This window comes from Macrobrachium nipponense, chromosome 21 (genome assembly GCF_015104395.2).
Source record: "Macrobrachium nipponense isolate FS-2020 chromosome 21, ASM1510439v2, whole genome shotgun sequence".
Lineage (NCBI taxonomy): Eukaryota > Metazoa > Arthropoda > Malacostraca > Decapoda > Palaemonidae > Macrobrachium > Macrobrachium nipponense.
The window spans coordinates 23,394,962-23,418,892 of record NC_087212.1 but is presented as its reverse complement, the minus strand read 5'-3'; the positions used below and the strand labels follow the sequence as shown (position 1 = coordinate 23,418,892).

General features: G+C 45.6%; 1 protein-coding gene across 5 annotated transcripts in view; it reads right to left on the bottom strand.

The window, feature by feature from the left end:
• The window catches only part of LOC135197844 (uncharacterized), a 218,497-nt gene that overhangs the window by 140,767 nt on the left and 53,799 nt on the right, over positions 1-23,931 (bottom strand). For all 5 annotated transcript variants that reach the window (XM_064225018.1, XM_064225017.1, XM_064225020.1 and 2 more), the window contains exons 3-4: positions 12,303-12,569; positions 5,250-5,507 (exon numbers count right to left, since the gene is read on the bottom strand). In XM_064225018.1, coding sequence (XP_064081088.1) covers positions 5,250-5,507; positions 12,303-12,569 — 525 coding nt within the window. The remainder of the gene's footprint in view (positions 1-5,249; positions 5,508-12,302; positions 12,570-23,931) is intronic.

The following is a 23,931-nucleotide window of genomic DNA, read 5'->3' as shown; positions in this document are numbered from 1 at the left end:
CGAACTTTTTTAAAGTCAACCCCAGAATCTTGAAGGGGGGAAACGCGTATACATCGAGTCCTTTCCAATCGAGTAGGAGAGCGTCTATCCCTATTGCTCCTGGATCCGAGATGGGCGAGCAATACAGATCCAGTCTTTTGTTCTTTGAAGTTGCAAACAGGTCTAAGAGAGGCCTGCCCCACAACTTCCAAAGGCTCTGGCAAACATCTTGGTGCAGAGTCCACTCTGTGGGAAGGACCTGATCTTTCCTGCTGAGGAGATCTGCCCTTACATTCCTTTCTCCCTGTACGAATCTGGTGAGAAGTTTTATCCCCCTTTCTTCTGTCCACAGAAGAAGATCTCTTGCTGTTTCGTACAGAGAGAAGGAATGCGTCCCCCCCTGTTTCCTGATGTATGCCAGAGCCGTGGTGTTGTCCGAGTTTATTTGCACAACTGCTCCTGTCACATCTGACTCGAACTCCTTCAGAGCAAGCCACACGGCTATTAGTTCTTTCCTGTTGATGTGCCAGGAAGACTGGTCCCCCATCCAGGTTCCTGACACCTCCTTGGTTTCCCAGAGTCGCCCCCCAACCTGTTTCCGACGCATCGGAGAACAACACCAGGCTGGGGTTCTGGGATTGAAGCGGCAGTCCCTGCGAGAACTTGTCGGGATCCGCCCACCATGCTAACTCCTTCTTGATTTGAAGAGAAATTGACAGGGAGAACTTCAAATCCTGAGAAGGACGACTCCAATTCCGATGAAGAAAGAAAGATTGGAGCGGTCTCAGGTGCAACCTTCCTAGGGAAACAAATTGCTCCAGTGAGGAGAGCGTCCCCAGCAGACTCATCCACTCCCTCACTGTGCATACTTCTTTCCCTAAGAAGGTTGTTACTTTTTCGAGTCCCCGGGCTATCCTCTCCTGTGACGGAAAAGCCCGAAAACTCAGAGAGTTCATCTGGATCCCCAGATAAAACGCACTCTTGAGCGGGAATCAGACTTGACTTCTGCAGATTGACCAGAAGTCCTAAGGAATAAGTCAAATCCAGGGTTTTCTTCAAGTCCTTCAGACAACGATCTCTGGAATTGGCCCTTATAAGCCAATCGTCGAGATAGAGCGAAATCCTCACCCCTTCTAGGTGAAGCCATTGTGCCACATTCCTCATGATGGCCGTAAAGACTTGGGGGGCCGTGGAGAGGCCAAAACACAGGGCCCTGAATTGGAAGATTCTTCCCCCCATCATGAATCTTAGAAACTTCCTCGAGGAAGGATGGATTGGTACGTGGAAGTAAGCGTCCTGTAAGTCCAAGGACACCATCCAGTCCCCTGGACGGAGTGCTGCTAACACCGAGGCAGTGGTCTCCATCGTGAACTTCTTCTTTTCGACGAAGAAGTTCAGGGCGCTTACATCCAACACCGGTCTCCATCCCCCTGAGGATTTCGGAACTAGGAACAGGCGGTTGTAAAAGCCTGCCGAAAGATGATCTGCCACTAGTTCGATCGCCTCCTTTTCCAGCATCTGATCTACCGCTAGTCGGAGGGCTTGATTCATGATGGGGTCCCTGTATCTGGCCGTCAACTCCCTCGGGGTATTCGTCAAGGGAGGCCTCGAAGCGAACGGGATTAGATAGCCCTTCCTCAAAATTGACAGGGTCCAGGCATCTGCGTCTTTCTGGGCCCAGACTTCTGCAAACTGTAAAAGCCTGGCGCCTACAGTTGTCTGAAGGACTTGAGTCTTACTTGGGAGGTTTGATTGACTTCGTAAAAGTCCTCCCTCTTCTATTTGGTTTCCGACCTCTGAACGAAGAGGATCTAGAGGTAGAAGCCCCTCGAAAGGGTTCCTGAGAGGTCGGCTTAGCTTTCTTCGTCTTAGCCTGGAAGGTAGGGCGCGGCTTCCTTGCAGACTGCGCTAGAAGGTCCTGCGTAGCTTTGGCAGAGAGAGCCTTCGAAATGTCTTGAACCAGGTGTTTAGGAAACAGCTGCGTAGAGAGAGGGGCAAAAAGCAAAGACGATCTCTGAGCATGTGAGACCGACTTTGTTAAAAATGAGCAAAATACTGATCTTTTCTTCAAGACCCCTGCTCCAAACAGTGAAGCTATTTCGCTGGCCCCATCCCTCACCGATTTATCCATACAGGATAAGACACAATTCAAATCCTCCGGAGAAAACGTGTCCGGTCCTTGAGTTTTCTTGGCTAGGACTCCGAGGGACCAATCGAGAAAGTTGAAAACTTCCAAGACTCTAAAAATGCCTTTTAGAATGTGATCTATTTCATTCATTGCCCACGTAGTTTTGGCCGAATTCAAAGCTGATCTTCTAGTGGCGTCTACTAGTGCCGAAAAATCTGCGTCAGCTGAAGACGGAAGGCCCAGTCCCAAGGGTTCTCCTGTCTCATACCAAAATCCTGTCCGTCCTGAAAGCTTCGACGGAGGGAAGGCAAACATAGTTTTCCCCGCTTCTTCTTTAGTACGCATCCATGAACCGAAACTCTTGAGCGCTTTCTTCATAGAAAGAGTCGGTTTCATTCTCACACACGAAGATCCTTTCGTTGCTTTCGCTGTGGAGAACAACGAGTGTGGAGAAGGAGGAGCAGTAGGGCTCAAAGACTCTCCGAACTCCTGAAGGAGAAGCTCTGTGAGCTTCTTGTACGAAGAAACTGTTGCCGATGTATTAGTTTCTTCCTCAGAGGCTTCCTGGTCTTCTTGAGGAGGAGAACGGGGATGAGGATCCTTATGAGAATCCTTAGATGATTTCCTAGCTGGGGTACAGTGCGATGAAGGAGACAAACGTCTTGAATGAGGAGAAGATTCCAAAGTAGAGAGGCGTACAGGAGAACGACGAGTTGTAAAAGAAGGACGCTTATCCGAAAATTCTTGTCTAAACTCGCATTCCTTCCTAAATGCAGACAAACTCTTAACAGCAAAAGAGGAAGGACTCCTTTCTCTAGAAAGACCACGGGAAACTACGAGAGGGAGAGCGCCTGCTAAGATCCTGGCGCCGATCGTGAGGAGAGCGGCTACTAGGCGCCGAGCGCCTATCTGTCACAGGGCGCTTAGTGGAATCCTGGCGCCTACCAAGCGGCGAAACGTTGCTAAAAATAGGGCGCCTTTCAGGAGCAGGGCGCTTGAGAGGCTCTTGATGCCTACGAAGCGGAGAGCGGCTGCTACGCTCCGAGCGCTTAAACGGAACAGGGCGTTCGGCGAGATCTTGGTCCTTACCAAGGGGAGAACGTCTGTAAGGCTCCGAGCGCCTAACAGAATCAGGGCGCTTGAGGCGTTCTTGACTTCTAGCAAGAGGAGACCGATCAGGAGTAGGGAGTCTCGAGAACGAAGAGCGCCTACTAGGAGAACGAAGCAAACGAGGATCCAGGTGTCTTTCTCCAGGAGAACAGCTACTAAAAGAATGACGCTTACCAGGAGCAGGGCTCCTACTAGACTCTTGATGTCTTACAGGGGAGGAGCGAACTCCATGCGATGAGCGCCTACCAGTCACGTTATCCGACGCCCGACTACAGTAGTCGGAAGGAGAAGTGCGCCTACTTCCAGAAGGGCATTCCCTAGGTTCTCTGAGAAGACGAGGAGAAGAAAGATGAGACGGAGACGACGAACTAAGTCTTCTATGACCTGAGCGACTCTCTCTTCTTGCACGAACTCTAGAAGAAGGAGAAACAGAAGGGGCTGAGCGTCTACCCGAGGCAGGAATCCGATTTGGGGAAATATCTTCATAGTCCAAGGAGCGCCTATCCGTCGAATGGCGTCTCGACACCTCCGAGCGGGAGTGGTGTTCCTCTCGTGAAATGTTACGATGTGTAGAAGAATCCTCAAAAGAAGGAGAACGCCGATTACAAGGAGAGCGCTCTTCCGACGAAACGCGCCTCGATCTCTTGATAGGGAGAGACAAATCCTTCCTTCTACGCGATCTCGATGCCAAGGAGTCCGCCAAGGCTGTGATCTGAGCTTGTAGGCCCGCTAGCACTCGAGAAGGAGAGTCCCCAGGATCTTCTTCCGAAGCAAGCTCAGCGCGAGGCGCGGGAGAAGGAGGGCGATCACCGGATCTCCTAGGCTTCTTTGCTTGCAAGGAAGCTACATCCGAAAAGTCTTCTGGGCTGGACGCTAACGTACTGAAGGGAGCCTCCGCAGCCCTCTTCAACGGGCGTGACGCCTCCTTAGAGCTCCAACCACGCTTCGGCGAAGGAGAAGAGGATGACGAAAAACACTGGCGAAGAATATTCTTCTTCTGACGATCCAAGGCAGCCTGGGAGCGAACTTCAGGATCTGCCGAGGGGACGCCTGACCGGTGGGGGCTCTCCCTAGCCCTCCTGCGGCTTTCGACTTTCCTCCTCCACTGGAACTGGGAGTCTGGAAGAGGTCTAGGCCTGGAGGCACTAAGGAGCCGGTCAGACGCACCCTCCACATCACTGGGTACACTGCACTTATCATCACTGACACTCTTACCTTGATCAGTACGAAGATTCTTGTCTTCCTTAGAACACAAGGAAGCTTTTGAGGCCGCCGCCTCCGAAGACGAATCTACGGCTTCGGTGCGGGGAGCAGGAGCTGAGACCTGGGAGGAAGGTTCTAAAACTACATTAATGTTAGTTTCATTCTCACTCATTCTCGACCTGCTCGAACTCCTTGAAGAAGCTTTACGTACCCTATCCCTTTCAAGTTTCCTAATATAAGAAGAAAGAGCCTTATATTCATCTTCGTTCAAAACCTCACACTCTTGACACGGGTTACTAAACGAACATTCATTCCCCCTACATTTAACACAGAAAGTGTGAGGGTCAACCGCAGCTTTCGGTAACCTCACCTTACATCCATCGGTCAAACATACTCTAAACAAAACCGGAGTTTTGGAAACAGAATCAAAATCAGACATTCTACAGGAAAATCCAGCGCAAAGTCAATAACGGTCCACAATCAGCGTATGCCAAGCCAACATAGAGCGAATACGTCACCAAAATGTCCAAATCAATCTCCAGGCAAGCGAGAAATGAAGAATATATCGGAATGAAACGACAACAGTTGTTATCGCTTCAGCGACAGAAAAAAAATCTGGCTGGAGAGATAGATTGGTTCATACGCCCGCCACCCAGCGGCGGGTAAGGTAGACCACCTGACCTACCTGTCGCGTGTGCCGCGAGATTTGAAATTCTGTCGGAACGTCGGAGACTATAGCTAAGTATATATCTGGCAGGGAAGTTCATGTACAAAATTGTGTATTAAGTTTTTTTTTTTCTCTCTCTCTTTTCAAAAAGATATCACTTACCATTAACCTTGTCATGTTCCTGTTAAGTTCAACCCCAGCTTTTTTCCTGTGCTTTTCACTTTCAGCATGCTGACTAAGAGGCATTGGTCCAGTTAGGGGAACATTACATACTTTACAAAAGTAACCACAATCTCGTTCTTCAACAACACCACTCTTAAGAGCTTCGGCAGCAGAAGCACTGAGTGAATATACAGCTCCAAAGTCATGTACATCAGCTCCAGAAGATTCATTGCTTGGTCCAGAAGATTTTTGTGGAAGCTGAAAAAAATATTAATTTAAGACAATATTTCAAGAAATGTGTATCAAGGTTTTCTTCCCACCACACAGCCAACAAGAAAATCATAATCGTAACAATGTAAAGAATTAAGAATATTCAAACTTTGTTGTTTAAAAAATAAAGTTATTTTCTATAATCACATTCTTGACAATGATTCTTTTTAACAAAAAAAATTCCTAATTGTGACCTATTCATTAAGATTAATAAAAAAAAGGGCATACCTACAGGAAGGAGCTTATGAAAGTTCTATTAAAAATACAGTACATTATGATGTGTTCAATGAATTTTTAATACAAATGAAATAGGCACTGAGCACTGAATAAAAAAATGGACACTTTTAACCAACGTCAATGTACCGTATTTTAGTACATTATTATGATCCTGTGTGAAATGCTTAAGTGCAGAGGTCATTATCCTGTCCCAGCATGGATCTCAAGAGACTCAATAAATAGAAGAAAGATAAGCTTCCTAAACATCTTTGGGGTTCATCTTGCCATCCACCTTCCAAAAGGTGTTCCAAGCACATAACTGTCTCCTAACTGTCCACTGGAGAGTTAAATATGTTAATATGCTGGATAATATGCTGGAAAGAAAAGTCTTTTATTTTTTCTTTACTATAAATGCTGTTGCCATGTTTGATGTAAAGGCTACTGAATCACTGCCAATCTCATTGTGAAAGGCTATAAAACCAAATAAACAACACTTAAGACAACTGACTTACAGGTTCTGCTCTCTAACCACCCAACATGCATTTGCTGTCATGTTAGGAAGGTTAGCATCCAACTAGTTTAAGACTCAATGGTGAATGGGAACTTTGGGGGTAGGGTTAAAGGGGTAAGACCTTGAAAGTTATAGACTTATAGCCACCAGAGTAGGTCCTAAAAATGACTGGCCGTGATACCTCGTTACCCCGAAATGTAGGTCATTGTACATACGCTGAGGTGGGTGTGGAGACATTGCATGCTGTACTGTCCTTGGGAACTAATTGCTTGAATGAAGAAAGCTGGCATAACAGAGTTTGCCATTCCATGACAGATAATGGCTCATTTATCAAGATTAGGCTGGAAATGGGACTTGACCTTGTTGAATCTTCCAAGTGAAAGTTACTATTAGGGCTAAAGTAGAGAAATGAGGCATGACTTCACCTGGTTGATGCCAATAATTAAATAAAAGATGGGGGATTACTAAAGGAATGCAAAGCTGAATAAGTATACTGAAACTAGTGAAGAGTTTCCTAACATGAGGGGAAAATCTTTCACTATTGGAACTGAAAGATAATTTCTAATGCTGAGAGCAGTGAGTTTACCTCATCCTCACATTACCTGGTAACTATTCAGACTTCTACATCGATACACATGACACCTGCCAGAAATTTAGTGTACTTGATCATAGAAGTATTTACTCATCACCAATTTCGAGGTATTTTTGATAATGTACCAGTCACTGTTTTGCCCTAAAGGTGTTACCTTTTTTCATGGTCTATCCAGAGCACCATGGTGACCAGACTAATGTCAAAGAATTCTCTTTTATCTGGTCTTGTGTTGTAATGGTAAACTCAACAACACGTGATATAGTATAAATGGACTCAGAATAAGAGGGCGCTTTCTCTTATCCTCGGTGAATGCAGAGTCCAGTTTACCTTTATCATAACCCACAAGAAGAAGTGGCTATGCGCATATGCGCTCTCATATTGTTTACATACAACCAAACATGGACCAAGAAGCCATTACTTTCTTCAGGTTGTCTATGTCTATGTAAAGTGTACTGAAACCAGCGCTCTGATTCAAAATCTTCACTTCTGTGATTTCATTACAGAGGATCATGGGAACATCTAAAAGTGCATAATTTTAAGTTCCAGTTAAAAAATTTTAGTTTACTCTGGGGAACAATGATTTAATGACTGTGAAAAGCCCTAAACCGGCTTTTTTTCCTGAGCACATGTCGGCACTTCTCATGATTTATGATTGTTATTCTCAACAGGAATGATCATTGTTTTGAAGAATTTACCATTCTATGTAGAAGCTTTATCTAAAGAAATGTTTAATAATTATTATAATAAAATATATAGATAATTCTTTAGATAACGATGTCTGCAATGGCCTCCACTTGTTCACATAAGCAACCACCGTGGTGTTGTCCGACATGAGAACAACAGAATGACCCTCTACTTTCTACCAAAATTCCTTCAGACCCAGAAAGGCTGCCTTCAACTCCAAGATGTTGATATGCTGTTGCTTGTCCTTTAAACTCCAAACGCCCAAGGCAATGAGGCCACCTAAATGAGTCCCCCAACCTCGGAGGGAGGCGTCTGAAAACAGAAGGAAGTCCAGGTCAAGAGAACGCAGAGGAACACCCTTCAAGAGATTCAGGTCGTCCAACCACCAATGAAGGTCTTTTCTTACTTCTAAAGACAGAGGAACCCTTATTAGGGGGTGAGTCCCCCGCCGGAGACCAGAATTCCCTCGTCTCCATTGCAGAGACCGAAGATGAATTTGCCCATGAGGGACCAGCTGCTCATGAGAGGACAAAATTTCCAGAAGAACCTGCCACTGATGAGCTGACTAATGTGGTTGTGACAGGAAGTCACGCGCCACCACTCCCGACTTCTCCAACCTCTGATCTGATGGGAAAACCCTTGAAACTGCTGTGTCGATGACCATGCCCAGATAGAGGATCCTTTGACTGGGTACGAAGTTTGACTTCCCTTGGTTCACCAAGATGCCCAATTCCAGACAAAACCGAAGCAGACAATCTCTGTCCTGAAGCAGCTTCCCCCTGGAACCTGCCAAGACCAGCCAATCATCAAGGTACCTCAGCAAACGGGTCCCTTGAGCATGGGCCCAACTTGAGACGAGAGAAAAGACCCTTGTGAACACCTGAGTTGAAGCACAGGACTTTGAACTCGAAGACCTTGTCTCCGAGAGAGAAGCGAAGGAACTTCCTGGACGACAGATGTATAGGGATCTGGAAATATGCATCTTTCAAATCTATTAACAGCATGAAGTTGGTTTCCCTCACAGCTGCCAACACTGATCGTGGGGTCTCCATCTTGAACCTCGTTTTCCTAATGAAAAGATGCAGGATGGACAAGTCGATTACAGGCCTCCAACCTCCTGACGCCTAGGGCACCAAGAAGATGCAACTATAAAACCCCGGAGATGGACGCACTACTTCCTATCGCATTCCTTGTCCAGCATCTTCTGCACTTCCTCCTGGAGAGCCAAGAACTTCAGAGAATCTGGGGGATACACCCTCCTGAGCAAAGGCTTGTCCAAGAGCAGGGGAGAGAAGTCAAATGGCAGTAGATACCTCACCCAAAGGACATCTACTACCCACTTCTCCACCCCATAACTCTGCTACTTGGCCCACTGGTCTGCCAGGCAACCCCCGCCCCCGTGGCACAGGAGAGGGAGAGGTGCCTAACCTACCAATGACGCCCTTTACCTCAACTTAAAAGAGTGGGAGCGAAAGGGATGTTGGTCCTCTGACCTAGGCTGGGATGAATGGGAAGGCCCCGCTGAAACCAAACTCCTTGACGGCCTACCAGGCGACAATCTTCGTGACTGCTGCTGGGCAGGGGGAGGAGGAGGAGCCGGATGTCTCCAAGGACAAGACTGACTATGACACAGCCTGGTGCACTAATCTGTCCTTTGTCTCAGCCTGGCGTTGGTCTATCGCGTCCTCCAGCTCAGTCCGAGGGAACAGAAATTGAGATTCCAAAAGATCCCCATTCCTCAATGCCAGCAAGGACTCAGGGTTAATCAATCTTTCCATACTGGACAAAGCCGTGCCTCTTCTAATAAGAAGTTTAGCCCATAAATTGACGCTGGTGTGTGCGAGATATGAGAACGCCTTGCCCCTAGACTGCAACAAACTGGACGCTAATGTGTGCGAGGTATGAGAACGCCTTGCCCCTAGACTGCAACAAACTGGCAAGAGAAGAAGCACTCACCAACCCCTCTGGGAACCTGTCAGATGCTATCTTGGCAATGACCGCTGACCAGAAGTCCAACCAAGAAACCATCTGCAACATGGAGGCTGCCGTAGACTTCAAAGCTGAGGCATCCTGCACAGACAAGGACGGAGCCACCGACCTCACCTACTCCAAAGTCAACCCTGGCTTCAGACGAATGATGTCTGGGTTAAGATGACGTGACATCAAGTAGGCAGAGTTTGTAGCATAGTACTTCCTATGCCTCGTGAGAGGCGAGGGAAGCAACTTGGCAGAGCCCCTTGAGCAAAGCGACCCGTCCCTGATCTGAAACAGAGGCGTTTCCCTTATGCAAGACCGAGTGGACACGCCCTGATAAGGGAAGTTGAATCGATGACTTGGGATCTTGCATAGCTCCCAGAAAGGCTTACAAGCAGGAAGGAGTGAAAGACGACTGAGCCCGAGTCCTACTCTCCAAATTGTTGAACCCACGAATGAGATCAACAACTTCGGTAAAGGAAGACAAAAACTCTTGCGTGTCTCCCTCCTCCTGCTCCAGCAACGGAGACCGACGATGAGAAGAATGTGCATGCTTATCCAATGTGCCTTCTTTGTGTAAACCTACAGAAGAGCCAGCAGCCACACAGCCCGAAACACCAACCAACCTGTCTGGCCTGGATCCAAGTGCCAACTCCTGCAACGAACCAACCACAACACTAGGAACATCACTACGCACACTCCCAATAGATGACTCACATACGTGGCCACGTACGTGCACGAGCAGGACGGACACATTTACACTCAAAATAGAGCAAGAATCCCTCGAAGTCAAACCCCGTGAAGCAACTTTCGATCTCTTGACAGGCGCCTTGAGATCCTTACGGCAACGAATAGGCCCTTGTGTTGGAGAAGCAGAAGAATTTGGAACGTGAGAGGTTGCAACACACTCGCGACTCAATGCAGAGGACAAAGCAGCCACTGCAGATCACACAGAATGAAAAGCTAACACTCTCAGGAACACCAATACCCAGGAACATGGGCGTGCCACTCCTCACTCTAAGACAAAGAAAGGGCAAAGTTCTTAACCTTCCAATGCTTGATACGCCGACATGGCAGAGATGGGGGAGAAGGAGAGGAAGACAGCACTGACTCCTTACACAATCTCTTCGCAGGAGGCGGGGGGGGCGACGCAACACGCTTCCTTCCAGTCTTCCCAACTGACATGGCAGCAAACCTATCTTCTAAAATAGAGTTCAATCTCTTAAGAACCACCTGACATAAAGCCTCAGACGGATCAGCAAGAGAAGGGGCCGACGACATGAAAGGGAGATGCAGTGAACTGGATGGCAGTGATGACATTATGGGAGCAAACGATGATGACACAGATGAGCAAGACAGCCCAGTGGAGAAAACTGGGAGTGATGTCACTAGCGGCACTGACGTCACGGATTCCCCTCGATCCAAGGGGGAAGCACATGCCACTGGTGGAGGGATATAAAATGGCTGACCCCGTGATGTCACCAGCACCGCTGATGCCACAGCTTCCCTCTGACTCGAAGAAGTGGCAATCGTCAATGGCGGAGCAACACAATATGGCTGACCTCGGCTACCAATGAAGACGAGGCCAGGAGGAGAGGGGAGAGCCTGGGCAGCCTGAGGTGGGGGGAGGCGAGCATCCAAGAAGTGCGTCAGCCAACCTTCCAAGGAGGGTGGACCCCGTAGCCCAAGCGACTCTCAGAGCACCGCCATTTTGGACACCTCCGACTCTGAAACAAAAGAAACTGATGAAAAAGCTTCCTCCTTCTCAGGAATTAAATTAACTCCTGAGGAAGAGGGGGTGTCATTACACAAGAAAACAGCCTGAGGGCCTCCCAATACTTCCAACGACAAATCGATGGAAGAAAAGGAAGGAGACAAAGGCACAACACTAGCATGGGGTGTGACTGCGGCAGGAGACGATGAGAAGAAAATCCCTCCCACAAAGGAAGAGTAGAAACTCTTCGATGCTCCCTCTTACTATAAAATAACTTCCACTGCTCTCTAGGCCGTGCACGACATTCCAAGCAGGATTCGTTATGATACAAATGTTAGAACGGCACCTACTACAAGTTTTGTGAGGATCTGTCACTGAAGCAGCCAAAAACGAGAACACGGGAAACCTTGAGTATCTGGGCACACATGTTGTCGAGGCCGAGAAAGAGCAGAAGCAGCCATAACAACAGCACACACACACACACACACACACACACAGAAACACAAGCAAAAACAGGCAATGAACCGGGTAAAAGGCTGAGAGAGGTCAACAACAACTCTCGCCTAGGCGGTTAAGAAAAAGACTGAATGCTATAGCATGGATGCGTGGTCCTTGACCACTTTTCACCCGACATACACACGCATTGCCAGATCTCACAAGATTCCTTGTTTTTCATCTATGATTTAACTGGATCCAGCTAGGCGCTAGAAATTATCCTATTGTTAAGACCGAAGGTTTGTTCGCATATGAACAAAGATAAAATTGAATGAACAATGGGAAAGTTAACTATGAATGTGCCACACAAAACGAGACAAAGCACACACTGGTCCCGAGAAGTCTGGGCAGCATGTCCATGCAATACTGAGATGCACAGCATAAAGAGTAGTAAAAAGCTTTGTGGCTCAAAAGTCACCTGGCACATGCACACTGGGTTGTCTTCCTTTAAAAGACTGGAGTTGATGCATCTGTGTGTTGAGTGGAATAAGGCTATTGATGATTAATGGTTTTATAACAACAAATCTGGGTTGGTATGTACGTATATTAGCACACAACTGGTAAGGATAAAGCTTTAGGCACTTAATTTATTCTTACCAATTGCGATCCAGTCAATCTTTTTTGATGTTTGGCACTATCCAAGTGCTGCATGAGAGGCTTAAGACCAGTAAGAGGAACATTACATGCTCTACAAAAGTAAGATGTCCAGCTTCCTGTTTTTTCTTTTTCAACAACTACGTTGGACTTCAGGGCATCTACAACCTCTTGAGGAAAACATTCTTCTTGGCTATAAGAAGTTGGTGAAGATCTCAGAACTGTTCCTCCAGTTGGATTAGTACATCTATTGGCTAGGGGTTGTAATGACTGAAGAAGAAATATATTTTGGTGTTAAATTTCTGTGAATTATAATAAATTTTGCAGTTATATCTCAGTGAATTATGATAAATTTTAGTGTTAAATCACTATAAATTATACCAAATTTATTATAACCTTATAAAAAATAAATCCTCCTACCATAGTAAACCACAGTTCCCTTCTCAGTTCTAAGTATACAGTACAGTACAGACACTCCTCTACTTATGAACGAGTTATGTTCCAAACAGCTGTTCATAAGTCCCACTTGATATAAGCAGTAAATATGTACAATGCACAATTTATGTTTTTTCATACTAAAACAATACTACAGCGCCATCCCTAACGATGCTCCTGGTTGGCTGTTGATAAGCCAATCACAGGGCTGGAAATTTCAGTCTTTCTCAAGAGTTCATGTGGGCAACATCTATGTTCCAACATCTTTCAAACATTATAACTTTCATTACATCTCAGTTTTACCTGCAGAAAAGGAACATTTCCCAATTTCATCACTAAACATCGTCAAGCCAACGATTTAAGGATTTTAATGATATAAGAATTGTATATGGCAGTAAACTTGATGCTAAAAAAAGGATTTTGACGTAAGGAAAAATCTATTTCTGGGCGATTGGCTCGTGTCGCCAGCGAAATATCCTTTAATCTATTATTTCTAGGGTAAATGTACTAACACATACCAGAGAATAAATAAAATAAAGAAAAAAGGTCAGTATAACTGACTCGCTCACCCTCTAGGAGGGTGTCGGTATGAACACTAGGCGAGTGAGACCACTACCACGAGCCAAATGCCAATAGAAATCTCCCACTACAAAACCCTCCAAGAGGGGAGCCGTCCCACAGAGGGAGCAGCTGTACTACTACTACACCATCCCACGCTTGCGACTGCTGCGCCTCTAGTGGCCATCCTGAAGTTAGCATACAATCTTGAGCGAAGGGATGGGTAGGGGGGGTAGGGGGGGTATTTCGCTGGCGACACGAGCCAATCGCCCAGAAATAGATTTTCCTTACGTCAAAATCCTTTTTCTGGGCTCAGCTCGTGTCGCTTGCGCGAAATCGTACCAGAGAAACAGCACAAGATTGGTAAACAAAGTAAAATAAAATATAATAAAACAAAATAGGTCTCAAATGAAAGATACAAAATAAAAGAACGAATATAATTGCTAAAAAGATACAGTACACAGTAAAGCAAAATCAGAATTATGCTTAAATTACCCTTAAAATCTAATTATGTTAATAATATAAGGTAATTAAAATATATACAAATAGGTACAATGATTACCTATCACAATAAATATGTGTAACAACATGTATCAAAAATAGAAATAGCAATTAGTATAAATTTACATAAATATTTGATCAATGATAAAATAAAATATCTTAGGAATGTATATGACTTAATATACAAAACCCGTAACCATTGCATTATGATGTATCCCCTAGCATAAAAATAAGGGGATAACATCTATGAGATCAGTATTGGTAATCAGATGTGAGTGTCCCTAATCAGAACAGAAGGGGCACTTATATAATCATAAAGCAGCTAAGACACAAGTAAATGTTAATGAACAAGGCAATGGATAGACGAACTGTTGGGTGAGGCAGGTAGAAAGGAGGACGCAACTTCTCTATAATCTAGCTAGAGTCAGGGGAAACTACGTTACCCGCTGCTACTGCTGGGAATTTCAGAGCTTCCAAGGACTTAAGGTAGTGACGTTTGAACACTGTCGGCGATTTCCATCCGGTATACTTCTTTAATCAGCAAAATTCATATGTTGGAAGTAATTAATTGAGGTGGCTACTGTCCTGACATCATGTGCTTTTGGAAAGGAGTCAGGATTGGCTTTTTGTTTGATAAAGTACAGGATTTGTTGCCTGATGCCTTTAGTGGATAAGTACCACCTTTTTCCCTCCTAAAGAGGGCCCCGATGAGGAAGAGGAGGTCCTGGATAGAAAGGCTCGTAAGGTTGAAAACCGGACAAAGGGAAACATCTTGTGGAAGGGGTAGTACCTTCCAAGGTTCCCACCTCATCAAAGGATCTTCATTCTTTGCTAAAAAGCTACGTTCCGGAGAAAGTAGCACTTCCCCACCCGTGGGAAGGAATTGAATATGATCCGGATCTCTGGATAAAGCCGACAGTTCTGAAATTCTTGCTCCTGAAGCCAGGCTTAATAAAAACAGAGTTTTTCTTAGGAGCATCATAACGAGCATGTGTCATTATCGGTTTTCGGAGCCAGTTTTAGAACTCGTTTAAGAACCATGAACTGACGTAGGCCTGACAGAGGGCCTAAGTCTAGCACATGCTTTAGGAATAGACGAGAAATAGGTATCTGTCAAGTCTATGTTAATCCAAATTGAAATATCTTTTTCAATGCTGACTTGTTGTCGTAATCGTGCTAGCTGCTAAACCCTTTTCAAATAAAGATCTGAAAAAGGATATAGCAGAATTAACTGTCATGATTCTGATATCAGACTCTCTCAGGAAGATTGCTAACTTTTTGACGGCCGCATCATACTGCCTCAAAGCTTGAATCCCTTTTATCAGATTCCAGGTAAAGAATATTCTGAGGGTCAATATTCGCATCTCTTTTTGCCGCAAACTTCATGAATCCATAAAGTTAGGGTTTTGAGAATCCCTGAGGAAGCGAACACAGTCTTCGTTTGTACTGACTGGGAGAGCTTGGGACTGGGGATCCGAAGGGGACGAAGACCCAGTTCCAGGATCAGGGGGTACCAATTGCTCTTCGGCCATCTGGGGCTACTAGAGCCACTTGACCCCTGAATGTCCTGAGTTTGTCTAAGACCTTCATAGGAGATTCACTGAGGGAAGACGTAAATCTTCTCCCAGTTTGTTCCAGTCCAGAGCCAGGGCGTCCGTGGCGTAAGCCAGCGGGTCCAGGTTGGGGGTGCTACATAACACGGTAGTTTGTGGTTCGCTTGAGATGCGAAGAGATCCACCTGTAGCCCTGGGACTCTTTGAAGGATCCATTGGAACGAACTCTCGTCTAGAGACCATTCCGACTCTAGGGGTACTGATCGGGATAGGGCGTCTGCTATGACGTTTCTTACTCCAGCTATGTGGGGTGGAGGAAAGATGCCAACTGAATTTGTCTGCTAGGGAGAAGATGGCTATCATGACGTGATTTAGATGACGTGACTTGGAGCCTCCTCTGTTTATGCAATGTACTACCACTGCGCTGTCCAAGACTAGCTTTATGTGGGAGTACCTTGGTGGGCGTAATCTTTTCAGAGTCAAGAAGACTGCCATTGCCTCCAGTACGTTTATATGGAACTGACGGAACTGGGGTGACCAAGTTCCTTGCACCTTTTTGACCTGGGAGTACCCTCCCCAGCCGCTTAAGGACGCGTCTGTGTGGATGGTAATCCCTGGTGGAGGGAACTGAAGAGGGACTGACACTGACAGATTCTGACTTTTGCCCACGGCCGAAGCGGTTCCTTAGAATCAGAGGTACTGAGGATAGCTTGTCCCTGGACCTGACATTTGCTCGAGAGCGCCAGATCCTGGTTAGATCTTTCAGTTTGGCTTTCATTAAGATGTTCGTTACTGAAGCAAACTGGAGAGAGCCGAGGATTCTTTCCTGAGCTCTCCTCGATGCTAGTTTGTGACTTAGAAATTGCTTGACTGACTTCGCTATTTCTTTCCTTTTGGTGGATGGAATCGACAGAGTGTGTGAGGATAGATTCCATTGAATGCCTAGCACTGAAAGTTTGACTCTGGGGTGAGTCTGGACTTGGATCTGTTTATCTTGAATCCTAGATATTCTAGGAATTGGATCACTTTCAGTGTGGCCTTGTTGCATTCCTCGCTGATGGGGCCCAGATCAACCAATCGTCGAGATACGCTACTACCATAATCCCTTGAGCCCTGAGCTGTTGCACTACTACTTCCACCGCTAGCTTCGGGTGAACACCCTGGGTGCCACGTTGAGCCCGGAAACCGGGACTACCTTGAAGGAGAACGTTGGTCTCCTATCTTGAAACCCAGATCGGGCGGAAGTGTCTTGCAATAGGGATATGATAGTAGGCGTCTGTAGATCGATAGATGTGTGACGGCCCACGGGGAGAGTAAGGTCCGCACCTGTGAGATCGTGAGCATCTTGAACTTGTCGCAGCGGATGGCTAAGTTTAAGCGGGACAAGTCTAAGATTACCCTTCTTTTGTTTGAGCCTTTCTTTGGCACGCTGAACAAGCGACCTTGAAATTTTGTTTTAACCTCTTGACTTTGACTATAGCTCCTTTCTGAAGGAGGTCCTCTGCGTACTCTGTCAATTCCTGGAAGGAAGTTGACGGAAAGGTCTGGATGGAGGTGGGTTCGTCAACCAGCTCCAACCCAGCCCTTTTGACACTATGCTCTGAGCCCACTGGCTGAAGTTCCACCGGTGGCGAAAGTGAAACAGCCTCCCTCCTACCTGAAGTTCCTCATTGGTTCTGGTAACCCCCTCGACCTCCTCTGAAGTGCTTTCCCCTATTGAAGGGACCTCCCGATCCTCTCCCACGAAAGGACCGCTTACCTCTGCCTCCCTTGTTCGAGCGGTCATACTTCTGAGAAGCTTGACTCTCGAGGCTGGATTGTAGGCTGGAGAGATGGCGTATGAGGTGGAGGGTTGAGGCTGAGGGGATATCACATAAATAGGCGTGATTGGCCTTTAGACGTGGAGGGCTGAGCTGTCTGCACTAACGGCACTGTAGGAACTTGTTGAGGGAAGCGCGGCTGCTTCTTTTGGTAAGGTGGAAACGTCTAGGCTTCCTTTGTCCCTTACCTTTTTGGTGTCAAGTCTTGCCTTCTCCTAGCCATAAGACCCCAACGGTCCTTAAGGCTTTGGTTCAACCTCGTAGCCTCTGCTTGTACTTCCTTTACCATAGCCTCTGGGAAGAGATCTGCGCCCCAGATGTTAGAAGAAAGTAACCTATTCGGTTCATGCCGAATGGTTGCCTCAAGCAATACATGCTTCCTGCAATTTGTTCTAGCAGTGGCAAACTCAAACATGTCTGACTGCACCGTTTGAGTCAGGGCTTTGGTCATAAGCTTAAAAATTGGTTCTTGAACCATAAGCCATGGTTGCTACCTCGACATAGCCATCAGGTTGATTGACCTGGCTAGTCTTGTTTTCGAGGTCAAACTCCGCTTGAATAAAGACTATCCGGGAGCCCTGGGCAGCTTTTCAAAACCAAACTGCTCCATAGCACAGTCAGGTTTGAGTTTGCCAACTGTGAAAGTGTTAGGCAGGTCCTCCCATAAATTCTCCAATTGACGGGAGCAAACGAGAAGTGGGGTCTGCTTCTTTCAGCTGAGGCATGGGTTCCCCTTTCTGAGCTGCTGAGATGGTCGACCTCGCTATCTTGGTAAGGAAAGGGAGCGGGGTACCTTCATCCATCGTGAAAATGGTAAGGGACCTCTTGAATGGTTGGATCTTGGTATTTGAACAGTCCATGTCATCTAGACATCTAAGCCATTCACGTGGGCCTGGTCCCGAGAGTAGAGGACTGTCTCCTTTGGCACCCTGTCATCTCTAACCATAGCCGAAGGCGTGAGCCTAGCGTAGCCTATGAAGGGAGGCTGTAGGCCTTCCGGGTAGAACTCGAAGTCCTCTATTCTTCGAGTTCCAAACTCCGGTATGGAGATGAGACCATCTTGGAAGGGAGCATATGACGCTACTCTCCAAGGATTGTTCATGGAGAAAGCGGGGCAGCGAGTCATACGGGGAAGCTGAGATCCACTAGTGTTAGAGGTTGAGGAGAGGCAAGGGGGCTTCTCTTAGGCCGGCTATAATGGTATCCTGAGAAGTTATCCTGTCCGACAGGCGAGATATCATATGTTCCATACTCGTCTTAAGGGAGCCTACCAAGTCGCCCCCCACCTGTTGTAACAGGCCAGCATTGGCGTCCAGAGCCGGAGCTGCTGAGGAGGTGGAAGGGAGACTCTGAATAGGCACCAAAGGTAGTGGAACTGGTGATACTGCCGGGGTACGGGATTTCTCCTTAGGTTTACTCTTGGAGGACTTTGAGCCGGAGCTAGACCCTTTAGACCTGTCTGAGCCGGGATTACGAGCCGGAGACTTACGCGAAGAAGAAGACGAGGACGTCTTCTTCGAGGATGATGACGTCTTAGTCAAGGTCATATGTTTAGACTTGATCTTAGGCCTAACCGAAGCCTCTGGAGGAGTATATAACTATCACCGGTAAAGCCTGGAAGGATGGTGAAGTTGCAGGGGTAGAAGAAACAGTCGTTCCCAAGGGGGACTTGGGTACCTGCATTACTTACCTCGACCAACAGGTCGTCTATACCTACCATAGGTTCAACATTTATATCCAGGGTTGCGACATCCGTGGAGATATCCTGGTCTTGTTCAGTCAAGGAGGCCGCCAGCTGTTGTTGGATAAAGGCAATAGAGGGGTCCGCCTCTACCGGATCGACGTATCCAGTCGCCTTGCCTCCGGGGAAGATTAACAAAGCTAAACGCTTCTCCAGAATGTAGGGCTGACCTTGGCGGCGTTCTTGCCAAAACCTCCGACCCAGGCCCGCAGGTAGCCAATGCCGTATCTCTTTACTGCCGGATCCTGTAAGAGAGGATATATTTTAGATTTAAGAACCACTTAAAACTAAAACTTAGGATATAACTTAAACTAGATGCCTTAAGTTAAAGTAATGATGAAAACTTAAGAAGTAAAAGAGGCGGAGCGGCATGCGGAGATGGAATACTTACGCCTTCCAAAAGCTGGCTCACCAGATCGTAACATATGGTACACGTCTCATGGTACCAGACCTGGATGTCCGTGCGGAGTCGCGCATGGAGCATGGGACCGGCAAACTTCGTGTCCCACAGGGGTCCTGAAGTGTAGCGGAACATCCCGGATGCTCACAGTTGGTGGCCTGTAAGTGGGAAGACACATGAGTATCTTAAAGGGGGAACACTTACAGACTAAGGACAAAAGAACTCCGTTACATGGCGGAGCTCGGAAAAAATTTGGGCATAACCCCTCCCTGCATGGCCTGAATAGGCTATAATCCCGGAGAGATCCGGTAAATACTAAGGGAGGGGTGGGATGGTTTAAGAAACTTAAGATAAACTTAAAGATAACTTAAACTACATGCAAGTAACCGGACTAGGTCCAGTGAAGCGGAGTGTAGTAACTCAGCAATACGGTTCCTACGGTTAGTAAAGACTATTGTATGCTCCGGTCCAACTATGGTGGACTATACCCTTCCGCTGGATACCAGGACTCCGGTAGGGAGGAGCTCTAGTAAGGGGGGAAGGGCGAGATGACATACAGACTCGCGCTAACCCGGAGCGACAAGGAAGTAACGGAGGGGGGGAAGGCCAGAGCCCCCCACAACGTACCACCCGGCCGAGCCGAGAAGCGGAGAGGTCGGAACCAGTCAGGGACTGTCGGACTCCCAGGCCCCTCCGGTGGAGGGAAAGGGGGGGGGGAGGCAGGCTCGGGCATGCTGGGCGAGCAAGGACAGACCGACCCACCCCCGCCCGACTCTATGGAGAGCGGGAGAGGGGGAAGGGGACTGGCAGCGCCTGGCTGACCCGTGATCACGTAGTGACCACGAGGCGGTAAACTAAGATACGGTAACCAAGCCTAGGCCAACCAACTGATCAGAGAGAAGCTATCGGGAAGCAACTGGAACTGAAAAGCGGTAGCATATAGGCCCATAGGGCGCAAACCAACTGATCAGAGAGAAGCTATGAGGAAGCGACCGAACTGATCAACGGTAGACAAGGCTCTATGAGCCAGGACCTAGGCTAAGCCAGACGCCAACTAACCTAACAATAACAAAACAAATAAAAATATAATATATAATAAAATGAAAGACAGAAGGTAAAATAGCAGGAGAAAAAATCCAGGAGTGTGCGACTAGCCCGAAGGCAAGTCTACCACTCAAAGCTAGTCAGGGCCGATACAAGGAACCTGAACTAGGGTCTGGATAGAAAAGCCTACATAAGGTGAAATACATACACGTATAACAACTTGAGTAGACGTAAAAGGCGGATAATCAAAATAGAGCGTAAATAATAAGGGATGTTCTAGGTATGGGAGACCAAGAACGAACCCAACATGCGGCAGGACCATGCTGCCATGCTTCCAGCCCCCGAGAACGTATCTATACCTAAAAACGGCAAATACCGTCTCGGGACGGAAAAGACTCGCTAACCGTAAATACTGAGTACTTAACTTAGCTGCTGCAATAGCTGCACGCTCCATTATCGAAAAATCCGAAGAAATGGCACAAAATACACAGAGAGAAAAATAGCACGTGTGCTCGTGAGTGCTAACTGAAAAGGATGGCCATAGAGCGCAGCAGTCGCAAGCGTGGGATGGTGTAGTAGTAGTACGAGCTGCTCCCTCTGTGGGACGGCTCCCCTCTTGGAGGGTTTTGTAGTGGGAGATTTCTATTGGCATTTGGCTCGTGGTAGTGGTCTCACTCGCCTAGTGTTCATACCGACACCCTCCTAGAGGGTGAGCGAGTCAGTTATACTGACCTTTTTCTTTATTTTATTTATTCTCTGGTATGTGTTAGTACATTTACCCTAGAAATAATAGATTAAAGGATATTTCGCGCAAGCGACACGAGCTGAGCCCAGAAATATTTATAGTGAAAATTCTTAATATGAAAATAAGCAAAAGATTAAGAATATCAATCTTTCTCTCTTATCTTTAGGTAGGTAGTCAAGTGTTGCGCAAGTGATCACTAGATGACATCATCATTATGATCACAATCCCTCGACAGAAGAAGTCTTATGAGGGGAGAAAGAATATTAAGACTTCATTATCACCATCACCCTTTTATATCCTATAGAAGAAATCTATATATGAAAAAAGTAGTTACTCCAATATTGATACCTTATGGAGGAAATTTATTTATCCAATTGATTTTTCTTTGCTACAATCAGTCCTCCTATATCACTCTCATTATTCCTTTTTACTATAATATTACGATCTTCTTCATAATTCTTTTATCATCATAATTCTTAAATCATTGGCTTGTCCATGTTTAGTGATGGAACTGGGAAACACTACTTTTCTGCCGGTAAAACTGAGGTGTAATGTAAGTTATAACTTTTGCAATAGGAGAGGTGGAACATACATCCTGCCTATGTGAACTATCTCAAGACTAAGAGTTTCCAGCCCCATGATTGGCTTATCAACAGCCAATCAGGAGCGTTGTGTAGAACGGAGCTGGGCATGAGACGCATGGGTGAAGTGAATCTACTATAGTACTGTACTGCTGTATTTTATAGAGTACGGTACTTCAATCATACTACTGATATATAAAACTTAAATACATCAAGAAAATTATGATAATACATAAAATGTTGTAGGCTGGCGTGATGGATGATAAGAGGGAGAGAGGTGGTGTGGAATTACAGGGGTGATGGGTCGTCAACATCAGTGTCTTCTTCAGCAAATATTTCTTTGGCATTATTTTCCTCTGCATCGCTTTCTTCAAGAAGGATTACTTCAACATCACCTTCTTCATTCGGGGAGGAGGCAGTCAATGGAGGTGGGAAGGCTCTGGAGTTGAAGGTACTACTTTGAAGAATTAGTATGAGGAAGTTTGCATTGTTTTTCTTTTCACTGTATGATACAATAACACTGGATAGTGTCATTGATGGTTGTTGCTACTTTTGAGAATCTCAACATTTGGGTTCTGATTCAAAACTTTTTCTGTGAAAGAAAACCACTCTGCCATCTATTTTGCTTCAAACTTTTTCAAAGGAACAAGCTTGTCTTTACGTACTTCTGTTCTTTGTATTTCCTTCCAATTCTATTAAATCCTCATTCATCAACTCCTCTGAATGACTATCAAACAGCTCTTCAGTCCTCTTCCCCTGAGTCAAGCTGTAACTTTTCACTTAGTCAACAGGAATGTTAACAATTCCTTCTGCCTCCTCTTCTTGATTAAATCCTCTGAAGTCATTGACAAGCTGTGGGGATAAAGTTTTCCATGCTCCTTTCACGTTTATGTCACTTCATGCCATGCAACATAAATATTCTTCATACAATTGTAATGTTGTAACCCTTCCAGAGGTCATATAAGGTCATATCTGGGTCATTAACCTCCTTCAATGCTTGCCTGTAGTATGTATGGCAAATGTTAAACTTCTTGAAATCTGCAAATACGCCTTGAGCCATTGGCTAAATGAGTGGAGTTGTGTTTGGCATTAAATATACAATTTTAATATCCTGATGGAAATCATCTAAGTGCAGTTTGTGATTAGGGGAATTATCCAAAATTAAGAGAATCTTAATCTGTTTCAGTACAGCTTGACTTTAGTAACAAGTTGATGAAAATAACCAGTCATCAAATTCAACAAGAGTAACAAGCTTTATTATTGGACATCCAAATTATGGATAGAGAACTTTTTTGTATTTTTAAGCCCCCATGGATTTGCTGTGCGATACACAGAGAGGTTTTAGCCTCAAGTCTCCTGATGTGTTGCTACCCAGGAGCAAGTTAGCCCATCTTCACCACCTTTAATCAAAGCATTGTCTTTCCTTCATGGCTGTCTTTCATGGCTGATGTATGTTTTTTCTGGAATTTTTTTTTTCCAGAAAAGGCCTCTCGTCAATATTAAAAATTTGCTGAGGGCTACAGCTTTCCTTATCAATTATTCCCTTAAGTATCTCAGGAAATTAACATACACATGATGCAAATTAGTGCATTTTTGAAACAATGAAACAATCCATGGCTTGCAACAAATGTTTCATCTTCTGCTTTTGTGAGCCTTGGCCTTCGTCATCAAAATAGCTTTTAGCATTTTCCTGAAAGTAATACACATCATTGTTCTGGTTTTCCATCCAGATACCCCAAAATTTTTCCATTTCTTCTTCCACCCCTCCCCTTCTCTTACTTACAATTGTTGACTGCATTACCACAGCACTTTTTATGTTCTATCTTTGTTCTTAAAAATTGTGGCAATAGTCGAGTGATTCATAAAGGCATTACTTCAACAGTTTTTTTCACCACTTTCTAATTTCTTTGTATAAGCCATTCTGTTTTCATTCAGATAGCTTACCACTTTTCACCACTACAGTGGACCCCTTTGGCGGGGGATGTATACCAAACCCCGCCCCCCAAAATAGCTAGAATTCACAAATACATAGAACCCCTATAAAAATGCATATTTTGTTAGTTCAAACTCAAGAAAATTCAACTAATAATGCTTATACCTTGTTTTTTTAATAGCTTTAACAAATAAGTACATTTAATCATGATATTGATATGAAAATTCAGTAATGCGTGGATATTTCTCATAGAAAAATACAGCGAATATTTAAAAGAGTGAAATGGATAGATTATTGTATTTTTTTATAATACTATTACAT